The sequence below is a fragment of the Bradysia coprophila genome, unplaced genomic scaffold, assembly GCF_014529535.1.
Source record: "Bradysia coprophila strain Holo2 unplaced genomic scaffold, BU_Bcop_v1 contig_232, whole genome shotgun sequence".
Lineage (NCBI taxonomy): Eukaryota > Metazoa > Arthropoda > Insecta > Diptera > Sciaridae > Bradysia > Bradysia coprophila.
In genome coordinates, this window is record NW_023503493.1 from 6,296,782 (window position 1) to 6,313,358 (window position 16,577).

At 38.2% G+C, this 16,577-nt stretch overlaps 3 protein-coding genes and 1 non-coding gene across 4 annotated transcripts; 2 read left to right on the top strand and 2 right to left on the bottom strand.

The window, feature by feature from the left end:
- The first annotated feature begins 267 nt into the window (after positions 1-267).
- LOC119076119 (FAM172 family protein homolog CG10038) lies at positions 268-1,852 on the top strand. The gene is made up of 4 exons (XM_037182787.1): positions 268-487; positions 554-1,104; positions 1,165-1,269; positions 1,333-1,852. The coding sequence occupies exons 1-4, from the start codon at positions 337-339 to the stop codon at positions 1,543-1,545; spliced, it is 1,020 nt and encodes a 339-aa protein (XP_037038682.1). The 5' UTR covers positions 268-336; the 3' UTR covers positions 1,546-1,852.
- Positions 1,853-5,086: 3,234 nt separating this feature from the next.
- Positions 5,087-12,023, bottom strand: LOC119076090 (arrestin domain-containing protein 17). Its single transcript, XM_037182744.1, has 7 exons — positions 11,649-12,023; positions 7,055-7,210; positions 6,628-6,992; positions 6,510-6,552; positions 6,275-6,450; positions 5,906-6,134; positions 5,087-5,847 (listed from the first exon to the last, which is right to left on the bottom strand). The coding sequence occupies exons 1-7, from the start codon at positions 11,761-11,763 to the stop codon at positions 5,702-5,704; spliced, it is 1,230 nt and encodes a 409-aa protein (XP_037038639.1). The 5' UTR covers positions 11,764-12,023; the 3' UTR covers positions 5,087-5,701.
- Trnak-cuu lies at positions 7,340-7,413 on the bottom strand. The gene has a single exon. It is a non-coding gene; the product is annotated as a tRNA-Lys (tRNA).
- A 2,016-nt stretch (positions 12,024-14,039) lies between the features above and the next one.
- Positions 14,040-16,245, top strand: LOC119076054 (serine/threonine-protein kinase rio2). The gene is made up of 5 exons (XM_037182689.1): positions 14,040-14,247; positions 14,317-14,458; positions 14,524-14,902; positions 15,022-15,213; positions 15,285-16,245. Exons 1-5 carry the CDS (start codon positions 14,182-14,184, stop codon positions 16,159-16,161), a joined length of 1,656 nt encoding a protein of 551 aa, XP_037038584.1. The 5' UTR covers positions 14,040-14,181; the 3' UTR covers positions 16,162-16,245.
- Positions 16,246-16,577: the final 332 nt, after the last annotated feature.

Genomic DNA, 16,577 nt, shown 5'->3' on the forward strand with positions numbered 1-16,577 from the left:
TTTTTTTTTTTAAACATAAGAGCCAAGACTATTATATGAAATACCGAAACTACCGGTAATACCGGTATCACAACGTCCGGTATACCGAAAACCGGTTTCGTTAAAAGCTTTCGGTTTTCCCTTCCCTTTTGGTCGATTGATCCATTTCAATCATCAAAATTGAATTCCAAATCATTTTCAAAAAAATGCGCGTAAATAGATTCGAAATTCGAAATATTTCATGGAATGGTGCATCTGTCATCGCTGTCATCAATATGCAATTTTTCGAATGTTATGCACCCCGCTTTCATTCGTTGTATTGTAAACATTCCAAATGTTTTGAAAGTTTAATGTGATATGCTGACGAGCAAATTTTTTCCAAGTATTTTCGTGTTATTTCAGTGTTTTAAATCGTTCGAATCACACAATTCACAGCCACATCCTACAATGGCACAGGAGAATGCATTCCCAAAGACACTCGAAGGATTCGGTTACGGTTTTAATGAGGGTGAGCCGATCTGCTTGATCATTCGTTAGATTAAAAATTCATTTCTCTCTCTCTCCCCATTGGTAGAAGGACAATTACGACAAATAGATCCAAGCACTGGCCTGTGTACAGACAAGCCATTCGAATTTGCAATAAGTTCGGAACACGAGCGCAATCAAAAACATTACGAGGCTCTCGGTGAGGTTATCACAGAATATGTGTACGAGTTGCTCGAAAAGAATGGTCTGCACAAAATCCACGTTCCGTCGGATGTTCCCGAAAGTGAAGCTACCTTTGTCTTTGCTACGAAACGAGATTTGAACGACGTGAAAAAGTTGTTGATATTGATTAATGGCAGTGGAGTGGTCCGTGCCGGACAGTGGGCCCGACGATTAATTATGAATCAGTCACTTAACCATGGAACTCAAATTCCATACATAAATTTAGCAAGGAAGAATGGCTACGACGTTCTCGTATTGAATACGAACGACAATGAGCGAAATGACGAAGACATTCCCGGCCACGCATCTCCGTCAGAACATGCCCATTCGGTGTGGTCTCAGATGATAGCCGACGCAAACATCGAGGGTATTGCAATCGTAGCCCACAGCTTCGGAGGCCATGTTACAATGGATTTGGTGAGAGGCTCGAGTTGTTCTGCTCTTTGCACCAACTTATTCGTTTCCGTTGAATTTCAGGCTCAACAGCATGTCGAGGCATTCAAGAACAAAGTATTTGCGGTTGGATTAACCGATTCCGTTCACAATTCGATTCCCCCGGCTATTCGTAAACACATGCAAAAGGTTCGTCTACTTTCGGCGAAAAACGCGTTCGGGTCATTTCATCGAACACATTTTACGTTTCAGATCTGCAGAAATTGGGTAACATCTGCCCAGCCGCTAAACACACCGTCCAAGTACCAACATCCTCTTGATGTACAGCGACTTTCTGCTGGCCACAAGGAACACGAATGGACTTCATGGTCAGCGATGGATGTGTTGTTTGAATTCCTTGAGGAGCGATACAAGAATTTTGTTGAGAATGAAAAGGCTGCAAAGGAGACCAAAGTTGAATTGTAGTTTTGTTGAACGAACGTTTTAGGTTAATTTTTTGATTTATGTGTGGTGACTGTCGTCACATTTGCACTTTTTTATATTGAATTCACATGAATATTGAGGAGAATGATTGGAATAAAAAACTGAGTTCAGGCTGTAACACAAAAGGTTCACGTGTCAATCGCTGCATCATCACAGCTGAGCCAGTTTTATCAGGAAATCGAAGATGACCTCTGATCAACTGATGTGTCGAAAACCTCAAAATAAAATCAAGCGAATATCACATTGTACATTACAGGATACGGGATGAGCATTGAAGTCAATAAAATTCAAAATTTAAAATCTTGAAAATTGAAAATCCTCAAATTCATCGAAACTTCTAGGATTTATTACTAAAATGTCCAGGAAACCCAGAACCCCTGAGAAAGTTAAAGAAGGTCCTCGAAGCTCGACAAAGAAAATGTTTGCATTTACTTCCAAGTTAACAAGATCTTCATAAACCGGTACTGTAAGGCACTTTGAATCCCTAAAAAGGCCACGGTTGACGGTTCCAAGCCTATGGTAAATTTCTGCACCTTTTCTACGTTGACAGTCAGTGCTAGAAGGGGGTCGGCGAATTTGGTAAAACGAGAACTCGCACTTTCTACTTTCGGAAATTTTGTAGAAGGACAGTGCTGGCAGAGATTTGTTACATCCAGAATGATTGCGCAACTTTGTGAAAGTTGGTTTCAAAAATGTTTCTGTTTCGTTTGATAGAGTCCCTGACACCTTTAAGGTCAGTCCAACAACATATAAAATAAAGGACATTCGATCCCAATCAAAGATGAAAAACAAAATGTTTTTATTGAACAGCCGTCAGACGCGTTCAAAATCTGAAAGTTTGAGTTTTCTGGCACGACAGGACCTTAGCCAAAAATTCTATTGCATTCTTTATGCATCAGAATTTATCTTCATTTTCACACCAGTTGGTTTGCACAAGGGCCCTTCTACGGCTAAAAAGTGAAAGTCGAAGAAATGTTTTTGTATTTGGCAATGCAATAATTTGTCGTTTCTATGAGACACAGGGACACCGAATTTTCAAAAATCGGCGCTGAATTGAAACCTAACTTTTTCGATTCGAGAATTAGGGATTATTGATGATGCACTCAGGTTTCTTAAAAGTGGAAGAAGGAAGACCTTAACTGGCCCTATGGGCATTTTTTGTTCTTTTTTTTGTATGAATATGAAAACCAGGCGTCCCACTAAATTTTGCCTTGTCCGAAATTCAGACATTTCGGACAATTCATAAAAATTTCGGACATTTTCTGCAAATTTTTCGGACATTGTTTTTCTAATTTTCACTAAAGTTACGCATTAGAAAAAGTCTGTAAGTCATTTAAGTCCATTCCACCAACAAATTCTAAGGCTTTATATGAGATGAGAGAGATGAGATTTTTTTTTAAAAGTATACATTGACATGACCTGTAGCTGTACAGATCATAAACCTGAATAGAGGGCTTGAAACCTTGACGAAAAGATAGTGTTAAAGATGTAGGTTAACTAATGCATGTCGCGGAAGAATAATATCTGACATGTTTCTGAGGTAAGGGTTTGTAATAGATCCCATATAAATTTCGTCAAACAAACGAAAATCTAGATTTGGTATTTTAGTATAAAAATTCGGAAAACAGAAATCCAGATCTTCATTTGTCAAACGAAATTCTTGTGAATTCAATTACAAACCACAACTCCCGAATCAGAAACATGTCGTATTTCAACCTTGCGAGACTGTATGTTTAAATAAAACCAGGTTGAATACGGGTCAGGCTTCTTTCCGTTCCTCAAATTTTGGACAAATGCTGAGAAATACATTTTCCTCGCATAGAATAATTTCCTCAAATATGTGGTTTTTAGTCAATACACTTCCTTCGTCGACCTACATCATTTGCATGTATTTCATCGAAGGATGGAAGAAATAATGATCACAAGCAAGGTTGAAATTTCGATGCGCCACAGGCGAATCTTGTAATTAGTTTCCATTAAACCTGTTGGAATTTTTGTCTACTTTTCCTACTATTACTTCAAAAATTCGATCATATTCTCCCTTCTATTCGAAATTTTTTAATGTCGACTATACTGAAAAAAATGCTTAAAAAAGATATTGGAGTCAGCCAAGATGTGACGCAGGAAACTCTTAACGTGGCTGTCTTTTAGAGCTACATCTATTTTCTAACATATTCATTCGCATGCAGCGCTCACTCGTTATATTATTATCTTAATATTGATTTATTGATTTTCACTCGAAGGAAGAATTGTAACATTATGCCCGAGTACCATAATCAGAAAGACCGGATTTTTTTTGAGGAAATGCTTTTTTGAATGATAACCAGGTCTAGAGAATTAGCTGAGTTAGTTATCGTGTTCCATAGGAAAATAAACAATGAGCATATCGGTTTTTCGAGAACTACTCCCAGACCATTGAGCTGATAACGCCCATTTAAAAACTTGACCTGAGGAATTCAGTTCTCCTTCGAACAAAACGTTTTTGAAAATCGATTTAGATTTACTCAAGTTAAAAAAATATTACACATTTAACGTTTCATATTTAACGTCATAGTTCCACATAATTTTCAATTATAGTGATCGCGGTACCTATACACATTTTCCGGTATTTTCTGCCATAAAGACCCATTTGACTTACAGTCAAGTGAATAAAAATTTAGGGACAAAGTATTGATAGACTGAAAGTTCAATTAAAAATTCTGTGAAGCGCGCCGCAGGCAATTTTTTTGAAAATGAGACTTTTATAAGTTTATATATTTAATTCTGGTCAGGTCTTGAAGAATATTTCGGACATTTCGGACAATTTCGGACAAATGTGTAAAATTTCGGACATTTCGGACAAGTGGGACGCCTGATGAAAACCCCTCTGAAGTAGGAAAAACACTTCACCCAAGGCTAGATTGAAGACTAGATACATCTTCATGCAGCTAATTCTGCAACTACTTCAGAATTTTTGTTAAGAGCTGAAGAAGTGGCAAAACAATCTTTTTGTCAATACTTTTGCCGTGTCCGCTGAAATAATGGCAAAATCAGTTTCAACGTTTTTTCTGAAGTAGTGCCAAAAACAGCTCTCAAAGTAATTTTTTTATGCATTTGACGTTGGGTCATGTCATGATCGGAGCCCCGTTTAAGTACGCGAAAATTTTTGTGACGGCAAAGTTCTCTCCGTTTGAACAGGTCGGTATGTCGAAGCATTTCGTAAAGGGATGAGGGTATTCATGGTTGAACAACTTGCAAAAGTATTGGGAAAAGTAGTTGTAAAACTAGTTGCAAAAGTAGTGCCAAATTTTGTTCATACAACGAAGGACTTGTTCGAGCCAGTCCGGCCCAGGTCACTCGAGCAGAGGTTACTTAACAACAACAATCTTCTGTTTTGTAATTTTTTTTTTCTTTTTAATTAAAAAAATCGTTTTTTGCGTAGAATTAATTTTTGTAATTAAATTTCTTAACATAAACTTAGTACAATAACCAACAAAAGTTCATACAAAAAAATTAATTTCAAAAAATTTCAACTGAAATTGTATTTTGTATTTAGCAAAAAATGTTTTTTTTTCTTTTTTGTGCAATATGAAAGGTAAATTGTTGTCTGAGTGTGGCGTCTGACTAGTTTTAACATTAACTTATTTTTTCGATTTTTTTCTTTTAAATTGTTTTTTTGCTAGGCACTGCAAAATAAGAATTTCGTTTCTTGTTTTTTATAAAAATCAACGATAAAAATGATTTGTCTTAAAGCACTTGTTGCGGTTACAATACGAATGAATGCAACACGAAAAAATAAATAAATAAATTTTCATCGAACAATAAATTTTGAAATTTAGAAAATTTCAACCGAGGGACTAGTTTCCAACTGAACCGGAAATAAATTGCCATCAAGAAGAGTGCTCACTATGTTAGATAGATAGGTACCCTTGAGATGGGTTCTTTGTTTCTTGTGCACCAATTAATACAACAGTGTGTCATACACACTCCACCGTAACGTCGAACATAAATTAATTCATCGAAAACAACAGAAAAAAGGAAACTTTCTGTAGCTTAGCATTAAAGTTAATTGAATCAAAGAGTTTGTGTTTTATCCACTCCACCGAAGGAAGATCTACCCCACTTCGATTTAGCAATGCGAAGGCACAATAAATGGCTTTTACATATTACCAGGAGCCGTCGGATTAAATGCATACGTTGGATAGCGCGGAGCGAATTCATTCGTTCCAACCATAATGGTGTGCTCCGAATCATGTTTGTCGGTGATGTTCGCCTTGAAGGTAGTTTCTTCGTACGTTGGTGGAGCTGTAAGTTAACTTTATGGTCAATATCAAATCACGAGCGCGTTGTCTTCAATTCTTACGCATATTTGGATACAGGCTACTGTTAACATCGTTCGTGTTCCAGCCAACCGCACCGCCTGGGGCCGGACTTGCTGGACTGACTGGTTTCGTTGGTGCTAGTTGTGGATCTAATTGTGGCACATCCGTGTACGGAGCTGGTGGTTGGAATGACACCAACGGAATTGTGCCGAGGACAATTGGAATTTTACCTTCCAAATTCCGATGTGCACCGGCAACATCCAGAATGACCTGTGGAAAATATTGAATCGATTTTTGATGTAACTTGACTTGATGGAGCTTAAACACTCGAAATTTATGAATATTCATGTCCGGCTTAGTTATGCGATCCAGATCACTTTCCGCAGTGTCAATAGAGGGCGAACACTCACCTTCAATTCGTAATCCAAATCGATTATCCCGCAATTTACAAGATTGGATGGTGGCAATGGTGGAATATCTAACTTTTGTTGCCACGTTTGCGAGCCGTGCTCGTCAACCGGTCCAACGCTCAACTCGGCAATGGTAATTTTATCCTTCTTCGTTTCGCGTCTCGGCTGATTCGTGTCTGTAATTCGATTTTTCAGTCAACAATTTGACTCAACATTCAAAGGGCACACAACTTACGAAATGCGACCACTTTACGTAAAATGAACTTGATGGCGTTAACCTAGCAATAGAGACATGGATTTAGCATCGTCTAGCCATTAAAGTAAAAAAAAAACTTTTTTTTGCCATCAATTACCTTTACGTTGCTGGCATTGTCACATTCAGCCAGAATAGGAATTGATTGACCCGACACAAAGCCAGTGACCGGCAGCGTCGCAATGAACGCCAATGGTCCAGATCGACAGCAGAAGCAACAGAATGACTTTTCGAGATTCAACTTAAATTGTTCCTTCACCCGTGGATTCATATTCAGATCCACCGGCGAGATGACAGTGAACGCCATTTTACTGTCTTGATCGAATTTCCATGGTCGATCAAGAGTCACTTTGATCGTGTATCGAATGTGACCGAATTCACCTTCGAATGAAGACGGAAGTTGCGGCGGCAAAGCACAAGTAAATGGATAGGTGTGTTCGCCAGCTGGAAGTTCGATCTCAGAGCCTGAAATTTTGGTTGTTGATTAGGTTGATTATAGTTGGACTGTTCGATAGAGTTAGAATTACTATTTTTGCCGCCGAGCAAATAGTATTGGATTTGGAAGTATTCCTCGTGACCAGTTAGATTCTCTGTTTCTTCGCGCTCTTTTCCCTCGCTGTCCTTCACCTTTTTCGTTTCGCTCCATGACGTGTTCGCTTCACTAAGGAATTTTATGATAATTCCTGGAAGAAATAAAAAATAAAAAAAAAATCGTTTGTATCAATAGAGCGGTGTAATGCATTCCTGACATGTTACCTAATATACAAGACAAATTTCAAACGATAGAAAAAAAGCAAAACAGCAAAAAAAATCGCCCGAGACCGGACTCGAACCGACGACCCTTGGATTAAGAGTCCAATACTCTACCGACTGAGCTACTCGGGGCAGGAGTGTCAGCAAAACATTTTAAATTACACCAACAACCGTAACATTCTACGGAGATAAGAGTTGAGAATATAAATTGTTTTTTGTCTTTTGCTACTTGTTTTTCCCGAATTGTAAGTGATGACTCATCTAGTTTATCGCAGCAAAATTTCGAAAGTCTAACGCATAATAAACGGCAGAAGTTCATTGGGCCACAGCCAGTTAATGAATGAACATCATTTAAGATTGACTTTTGTTGTATCGTATGACTTGTATGACTGGTATGGAATTCCATTTTAATTTAATCAATTGTGACAATTATGCAACGATCCCGTAGCATTCACGGACAGTATCGTTCGTCAGAGATAAATGTTGTTACTATCCGGGCACATAGTGAAAATGAAACACCGACATTGTGTCACAGAGAATGTTATCATGCAAATTCTTTGATTTATTGCGTCACCTTGCTTATACTGACGAAATTTTTGCTTCTATTTTAAGTCGGTAAGAAAAATGATCTCGAAATGTGATTCTCAAACTTGTAACAATTATGGTAGGATGACTGTTGTTCAAGATCGTTCGCTGTTGAATATAATATTCCAAGTAGATTTGTCATTTTCAAACTAGAATTGTCAAAATCGGTGCTAAAGGCCATTTGTTACTTGTTGTGCTTTAGGGGCTGTTCACAAAAAATTTCAAGCCGTTAGGAAGGAGGAATATGTTCTAGAAATTGTGACGGTTCTTGCAAATTTGGAATAAATTTGACCCCTCTTTGGGTGACGAGAGTGTGTCAAAAGAAACTCGTGAAATGGCATAACGTAATTTTTGAACGGCCCCAAAGCTTAGGTTCTTTAGAAGTCATTGGACATTGGACTACTAGCAGCCCCAAGGATACTTTCGAAATATGAAATTTCATAGAAATAACCAAAATTGTGCATGGAGGATGTTAGAATGGATGGTGCCTTTCCACAGTTAAACGAATGTAAAACGTCAACAATCTTGATGTATTTGTTACTGACAACGAAAATTAAACTGCTTGGAAGATGTCACTCACGTCAGCAAACAGCAGATGTGGTCATTGTACATACATTCTCCAATATTCAATTTTTCCGATATTTCCGATATATCAACTCACACACATTATCCTATACAATCTCTCATCCAATCCAATCCAATTGGGCTTATCGGCCAAATAATTGTTATCGGTCAGATTGAAATATTGTTTTCTAATCGGAGGTGCGGGAAAACAGTGAATGTAGAAAAATATGCAGTTTTTCTTGCTTTCTCGCCAGAAGCTACTGTTGTATGTATGTACAAACCCGATTTTCTTAACAATTGAAGATTTCACTAGTTTTCCCTGCATGTCACTGAAGTGCTCGCTCAAAAATAGTGCGCGATATGTCAAATGAAAGGTATTCACGAGACGAATCAGAATATTTTAAATTTAGGAAAATGTGGTTCACTGATCTGTAGCTAATGGCGAGAATGCAAACAGAACAGCGTGTTTTCCTTGTTTTGCCTGTTTTTCTCCGGTATATGTCTGGATGTTTTGACCTCGATTTTGACCCAAAAATTGTGTGCGATATGTCGAATGAAAGGTATTAAGAGTTATATCGCCAAGACTTCAGGTGATTGGGGAACAAGCGGTCTCCGATTTTAATGAGTGATAGCTCATTCGATTCGTCGTTTAATTCTAGCGAACACGTATCTGCTATTTTTTTGAAAAAAAATTTACTTTCTGTGAAAAAGTTTCAAAAGTGAGGACATGTCAGAGGGTAACGAAAACAGTTTTTTGGCAATAACTCAAGAAACAATTATTTTAAATTATTGTAATGATGTACGAATGTCGGCCTTGGAAAGACCTACAGGTAGAGTATACGCACAGCTTGGTGTGAGTATATCCGCGAGAGTTATTACTAATAACATAGTGAATGTTCGGAGAGTCCGCCTTCTCTGCAGCTTCTATGTTCCGCGGAACTGAGTATGGGGTGTTGTAGCTGGCCTCACCCACTATCGTCCCACATATAAATGAAACCAGTACTTTTGTGCTGCAAGCCTACCGAAGTCTTGTAAAAAAAGTTGGTGCCAAAATGCAGATTTTTTCCTTCTTTCTGTGGGCCCAACTGCTGGAACAGCGTCTGGAACGCTTCTACGGGAGTAATTTCATATCATCTAGATTAGATTAGATTAGATTAGATGGGAGGGTGTAAGCCCAGCACCTAAGCCTCAGATGGGCCTGTTGTGCTATTGTACAAGTCTCTTGATCATATGTACTGTGATTTTACATCATATCTCTCCCGACTTAGATTGTTCACAAATCGACCGTGTGTTAACGTCCCATACGTTGTGAATTCTCCAAGCCGTGGGTGGTATGCGAATACCACAACCATCACTAATTGACCTGTACATTTTCCCAAAGATGGCGCTATCAACATTGTCATGTTGTAGCTCTTTCTACTATTGACATTATGTCGATATGGTTTCTTTTATGGAGAACGCGAATGTTGGGTTTTTTGATATTTCCGACTTTGTTACGGTTACGGCTATTAGTTTTAGGTAATAGCAAGTGTCTAATCACCATAGGCCATGAGTTGCCTCTTCGTATAAATCGCCATGCCACCATGTGACTGAACTCGTTCTGGCGTTGCAGGTTGTACCGTTTGAATGATTCGTATTTCGTCATATCCCTTGACATCCATACAACGTATCAATCAATAGATCTGTTAAACCTCGCGGTCATTTTGGAGTACAAGATAGTTTCTGTATCTTGGGATTGTACCACAGCAAATTTGTAAAAATTTGCTATGTGGTTTTGGGGTGTCAAATGAGAACCCGAGGCGTTTGTACCTTACCTGCACTAAAATTGACTGCCAGATGCCATACGGCAATGTGTCATTTTCGTACATTAATCGAGCACGTAATTTAGCATTAGCTTCTGGTAGAGTCGATTGTTAATCCGTACACCGACGCCACGAAGCACATGTTAAATAACAAAGGAAATAACACAATTGTTGATATCGCACAATGAGGCGAGAACGACTTTATTGATCAAAGATAAAATGACCTACGAGAACAACACTTTGACTTCGTTAATAAAACCTTTAAAATAATTTCACCATTTAACCATTACAGCAAAATAAAAACACCAAAGCCGTAAAAGTTGGCACAGAAATTAGACAAAATCGAAAATGAATTCACACACAGCCACACAAAAGAAACACTTTTAGAGAGCAACGCATAAACACGTCCGTTCTCTGTGACTGCCGTTGTCCAACCCTATCATCATATCATATCATCTACTATTCTGTTACCTTATACGCTTCGCTATGTCGCGAACATATATCGTTACAAAATATCCAGTGTTAGTAATATCAAGAGAAAAATTAATAAATTTTTCTCGGCGGATTTTACTCAAATAAAGTGTTAGCGTGTAGGGCATGATCTCAGGACTCCGGAACAATAATTAGTTTTTTATGTGGAACAACTTTTGAACACTTTTCACAGAAAGTAATTTTTTTTTCGAAAAAGTGAAAGATACGTGTTTCCTAGAATTAAAAGGCGAATCCAACGAGCTATCACTCATTAAAATCGGAGACCGCTTGTTCCCAAAGTTACAAAAATCACCTGAAGTTTTGGCGATATCACTCTTAACAAGAAGAAACAAAATTTATTTGTTTGAAAATCGGGTTTGTGCATACAACAGTAGCTACTGGCGAAAAAGCATTCTTTCATATTTTCCTGCTTTTCCTGTTTTCCCGCCCCTCCTTTGAACTAAATTCTTATCAACTACAATTACTGACGCCGAAATCTGTTTTTATCGCTTTATCAATGTACTAACCGGTAACATATACCACGTATAACGTGTGAACCGGCCAATTGGATTTACCTAGCCGGTTTTTCAAAAACATTTGCATAATATTCGATAGGTATGTAAGCCTATCATAACGCGTGGCATAGACCGCTTTATTGTGTCGTGCCAATAAAATCTCAAAATATAGCGATATTCTCACGCGACTATATAAATAACAATATAAATACAAATTTGCATGCACAATGAATTGAGCGGAGCAGCACTGACAACACCGCTAAAAATAAATTCACTTAAAAAATTAGAGATGTTCAAACCGCTAATCAAAATACCATAAGAGAGGTAGGGAGGAGAGCACACCAGTATCGTAGTTCATAGGCAAAAAAAAAACCGAATAGAAACACAATTGCTGCATGAATTGACCACACAAATGGCTTTGTTTTCCTTACCTCGAATCTTTTTTGTTGAGTCGAATGTGAATACCACTTTTCCATTCACGGTTTGGCCAGCATAGTACGTATTCCATGGATTGTCCAATGTGATCTGACAGCCCTTTAAACCCATATTTTCTTCTTTTTAACAATATCACCGAAAACTAGTTACAAATTCACGTAGAAAAAATACAAAACGTTTGACCGCTGGAGATTCAATAATTTAATCCTTAAATTTGACTAACACTAAACCTTACGGACTACGGACAAAAGGGAATTTTATGTACCGAGCTCGACGAGCTGCAAAGTTTTTGAGATTTCTTATTAGAAGTGCCACCACCACACCCAAAATAATAAGGAAATTGTAATGAGATCTTGTACAACGCAAATGTCAAAAATGATTCACTGCAAAGGAGGGTTACAATAGAAAATATTGTGAATACAGAGTTATCCGAGTTCAGTAAAGATAATTTAAACGGGCAGGTTTGTTTGAAAATCAAACCGTTTTTTCGTTGTTATGTTAGATTTTCAAATTGCATGCCAGGATTAAATCTATAAAATACTCTTACTCTAATCTCAAAGGAACACTGTTATCATTCGTCATTTTTCATATGATTAGCCTTATTTTGAAGGCCTTGCAGGCCTTACCTTGAAGATGCCATGAGAAAATGATGTTTTGTTGAATCTTGACGACAGTTCCTGGAGAAAATTTCTATTTTTTCTACTCTTGTTTTGATAGGGGTACAAAATAGACATTGTCTCACTAAGGGGGAAACTAAATCGAAAAACGCTGTACCATGACTTTGTTACTTTGTATAAAGCTTAGCGAATGACTTTGACTTCACGTGTGTATTTGTATAGTGACCGTTGCGAATGTAATTTATTACAACTTCCAACTAGTTTTTTATAGCTTCACTAAATGAAAACTCTTGTTTTTATAACCAAATTTTCAAATTTAGTTCTGCGTTATACGCTTAAAAACTTCTAGTGTCCATTTCACAACAGTTTTTCTTCTGCTGATAAATTTTCTAAAAACTAAATTATTGTTCAGGCAATCTAGATTAACAGTGACCCTGTGGAATGGCTTTCCGGAACAGTATTCCCATCGTTTCTCAAACTGTCACCTTTGTTTTGGTTTCGAAACAATTATATAACAAATTGATGTTTATGTTTCGGATAATCTCACCTCGGACATATGAAAGACGCTGTGTTCACCTCTGGATGTAAACCGGTAATGTGTGTGATATTTTTATGATATGGCACTAATAACACATTTATTCTATTTTATGTTCCCTCAGAGTTTGTCTTTCAATTTCCAATATACCCATGTCATTCTGAAAACTGACACATTTCCTGTTTCTGTGTTAAGAGGAATCACCCCTTTTTCCTAGCACAAAACCCGAAAAAACGGCCTGAAAACTGCAGCCCTAGCGCTTCGGCGGACGCACTACACGGCTTATGGCCTATTTACACTATTAATTCACACCTTTTCTGACATAATAATGGTTCCACATTTTTGAAAAAACAATTAAATGTGTTTTTTTTTATATTTAAAAGTGCGTCTTTTTGACTGAATTTTTCCACAAACTGCACGTTTATCTCGTCACACAATAATTTTCACTATACTAAATGTTCAAACAAAACATTTCTGCCGTCGAAACTGACAAAGTAATGGTTCCACTTTTTTAAATCTCGTTTTGTAATTTGAACAAACTAATAAAAACTATTTTTATTGAAGCGAATATTCAAAATGGCGTCAGCCATTTTTGTCAGTTCATTTTGAGATTTCTATGAAATTTTTCACAATTCCGCTACGCAATACCAAGTGGCAGAGTGAATTTGAATATTTTGGTGGGTGAATAAACTAAAGGAATGGAAGCTCTTAACCACACAAAACAGAAAATGTGTCGATTTTCAAAATTCTGCATGTGTACATACAATAACCAAATAAGTTTAAAGCTAGCTAGCTAGCCATACTTCTCAGCTAAGATACTGTGAAAGTACGAATGAAATAGATTAAGATTGGCTCGTTCGGTATGTGCTTTTTTTATAAAGATGGAATAAGCACGGGGTTTCGGTGGGGTTTGAAATTAAGTTTCTCTATGTTGCCGACATTGCAATGTCAAACACATGTGCAAGGTCTTTAATATGTGCTAGGTGAAGTCCATTTTCATCAAGCGATCAGCGTACTCCCTATTAAAATATCTTGATTTTGTCAATAACGTGCGACAACGTGTAAAAAATCAAAATCAAAACCCACCAAAAACCGGTGGCGATCCACTTGTCAACATTGTGCATAAACAAATTCCTTAATCTATTAAAGCCTCAACTGACATTGGTTCAAAGTGTTCAAAGACAAAAAAAAATTATGTTGGTGACACTGTAAGCAATGCATTGTAATTCCTGCTCCAGTACTTTTTCCAGTTTTGGATTTTGACAGATTTGACATTTCGTAAACAACAAAAATTCTCACGCTGCATTCATCTGTTACGACCAGAAATCTTATAAAATCTTATAAAATCAACATTTTCGATAAAAATACCCGGCTAAAATGGGTAAATTGAACGTAACAATGATGCGTTACCTGACCAAAGAGGATTTTCGTGTACTCACAGCGGTATGAACCGAAACACTAACTCATTCTGTTAACAAAAATAGAATTTAACCTCAAATCTCCTTTCATCAGATCGAAATGGGAATGAAGAATCACGAACTAGTTCCAGCACCACTGGCCGCATCGATAGCAAATTTGAAAGCGGGTGGTGTACATAAACTGTTGCGCGAGCTGTGCAAACACAAATTGCTGTCATACGAACGAGGCAAAAAGTGTAAGTGGTCTCCATTTGTTTACGTCTTTCATTCCGTCTTAATGTGACACCAATCTCCCATTCAGTTGATGGATACCGATTAACTAACACCGGTTACGATTATCTTGCTCTCAAATCGTTAACTCTACGTGAATCGGTGGCATCGTTCGGCAATCAAATCGGTGTCGGCAAAGAGTCCAACATTTACACTGTAGCGGATGGGGAAGGCAATCCACTGTGCTTGAAATTGCATCGATTGGGAAGAACTTGTTTCCGTAACATCAAGGAGAAACGTGACTACCATGGTAAGCGTCACAACGCATCATGGTTGTATTTGTCGCGCATTTCTGCTACAAGAGAATTTGCGTACATGACCGCCCTGCATGATCGTGGATTTCCAGTTCCACGACCCATCGATTTCAATCGGCATTGCGTTATTATGGAACTGGTCGAAGGATACACGCTGTAAGTTTTCCTCTAATTGTTTTCAACTTCGACTTCGGGTTTTCTACCAGTCCTCCTACCCCAACTCCTGGTTTGGATGGAAATAGTTGACTTATATGCTCACGTAATCTTTGTTGCAGAACTCAGGTCAATGAAGTGGAAGACGTGGAGCAACTGTACGATGATCTAATGAATTTAATTGTCCGCCTGGGTAACTGCGGTGTCATTCATGGCGATTTTAATGAATTTAACATAATGATCACAGCGGATGCTAAGCCAATTTTGATTGATTTTCCACAAATGGTTTCGACATCGCACCAAAACAGTAGATTGTAAGTGAGAACATCGACAGTTGGCGAACATTTTCCGTTTTAATCATTCCGTCCAACGCTTTTCTTTCCAGTTACTTCGAACGGGATGTCAACTGTGTCCGGCAATTGTTTCGCAGAAAGTTCGGATACGAAAGCTCAGAAGCGCCGTCATACGACGATCTAACGCGTGAGGATGACATAGACGTTGAGGTATCTTGCAGTGGCTATGGTTTCACGAAGGAAATGGAAGACGATTTATTGGAGGAATACGGCATGGTCGAGGCGAACGACGATGAGGGTGACAGTAGCGATGAAGAGGAAAATGTCGAGCAATCGGACAGTAGTGAACGGTTGGAAGCAAGTACAAATTACACTGAAGCACAACTGGATTCGTTCCGACAACAAGTCGAGCAAGAGATTGAAAATTCGACGAAAAAACCGAAAGTGAAAACTGAGGCGGCCAATTCAAACATTCAAAAGTACATCGAATCAGTGTCCCAGCATATAGCCACCATTCCACTTGGATCTCCGTTGCCTGATCAAGATGATGATAAATTTGAAGATGCCTTCGATGATGCGGTTCCAATGGCAGTGCCGATAGTACATCATTCCATCACATCATCGCAACCGGCAGCAATCCATGATTCGGATGCGGCCAGTGTCAGTTCGAATGATCTGAACGATCTGGAAAACGACGATCTGGCTGATTTAGATCCAAATTCGCGCCAGTATCGCTTCAAAATGGTCGAGAAAATTCTGTCCGATGCCAGAAGTATGCGATCGTATTCAACGTCGGCCAGCACAATAGCACCGTCAGTGATCAAGGACAAAATCAAAAAGAACATGGACGTGAAGGAGAAGAAAGAGATACGAAAACGGTGTGTGGCTAAAGGTGAAGCGAGTGCGGTGACGCGAGGTCGGAAGGAGAATCGAAATACGTGCAAAGAGTATGCTGGGTGGGATTTCTAATCTTTCGGCAGTTTTTTTTTTTGGTTTTATTTAAGAAAATGTTTTGCTGGTCATAAACGAATAAAATGTTTATTGTACAGAATATGGCACCGCGTTCTATTTACCATTGTTATCAATGTGTTTAGTGCGCATTTATACTGCCACTTTAAGTGACCTTGATAATGTGTAGCGATAAATTTCACGGTGGAACGTTGGTTGAGTTTGAATTGCTTCGTTCGTCTTCGCATCTGTTTTCATATTAAGAAATGGGCAAAATGATGTTGCATTGCAGAACCAACCTCGATTTCGATAGAACTTCACAGTTAAACTCTCAATTAGACAGAGCTCGAAATACTTCCCTTTTCTATCATAGGCCCCTTAAAAGTCTCTCATTTTCATCCTTTTTTCACTATTACAAGATGTATCTAGTCCCCTAA

Bases quoted from the DNA above. Each gene is read 5' to 3' on its own strand.
- LOC119076090 (XM_037182744.1), bottom strand. From the start codon at position 11,763: ATGGGTTTAAAGGGCTGTCAGATCACATTGGACAATCCATGGAATACG. The intron at 6,993-7,054 runs GTAATTCTAACT...CCAAAATTTCAG, and splicing joins TTTGCTCGGCGGCAAAAATA to GCTCTGAGATCGAACTTCCA. The intron at 6,553-6,627 runs GTAATTGATGGC...CTCTATTGCTAG, and splicing joins ACAATGCCAGCAACGTAAAG to GTTAACGCCATCAAGTTCAT.
- LOC119076119 (XM_037182787.1), top strand. From the start codon at position 337: ATGCTGACGAGCAAATTTTTTCCAAGTATTTTCGTGTTATTTCAGTGT. The intron at 488-553 runs GTGAGCCGATCT...CCCCATTGGTAG, and splicing joins CGGTTACGGTTTTAATGAGG to AAGGACAATTACGACAAATA. The intron at 1,270-1,332 runs GTTCGTCTACTT...TTTACGTTTCAG, and splicing joins TTCGTAAACACATGCAAAAG to ATCTGCAGAAATTGGGTAAC.
- LOC119076054 (XM_037182689.1), top strand. From the start codon at position 14,182: ATGGGTAAATTGAACGTAACAATGATGCGTTACCTGACCAAAGAGGAT. The intron at 14,903-15,021 runs GTAAGTTTTCCT...TCTTTGTTGCAG, and splicing joins CTGGTCGAAGGATACACGCT to AACTCAGGTCAATGAAGTGG. The intron at 15,214-15,284 runs GTAAGTGAGAAC...TTTTCTTTCCAG, and splicing joins TCGCACCAAAACAGTAGATT to TTACTTCGAACGGGATGTCA.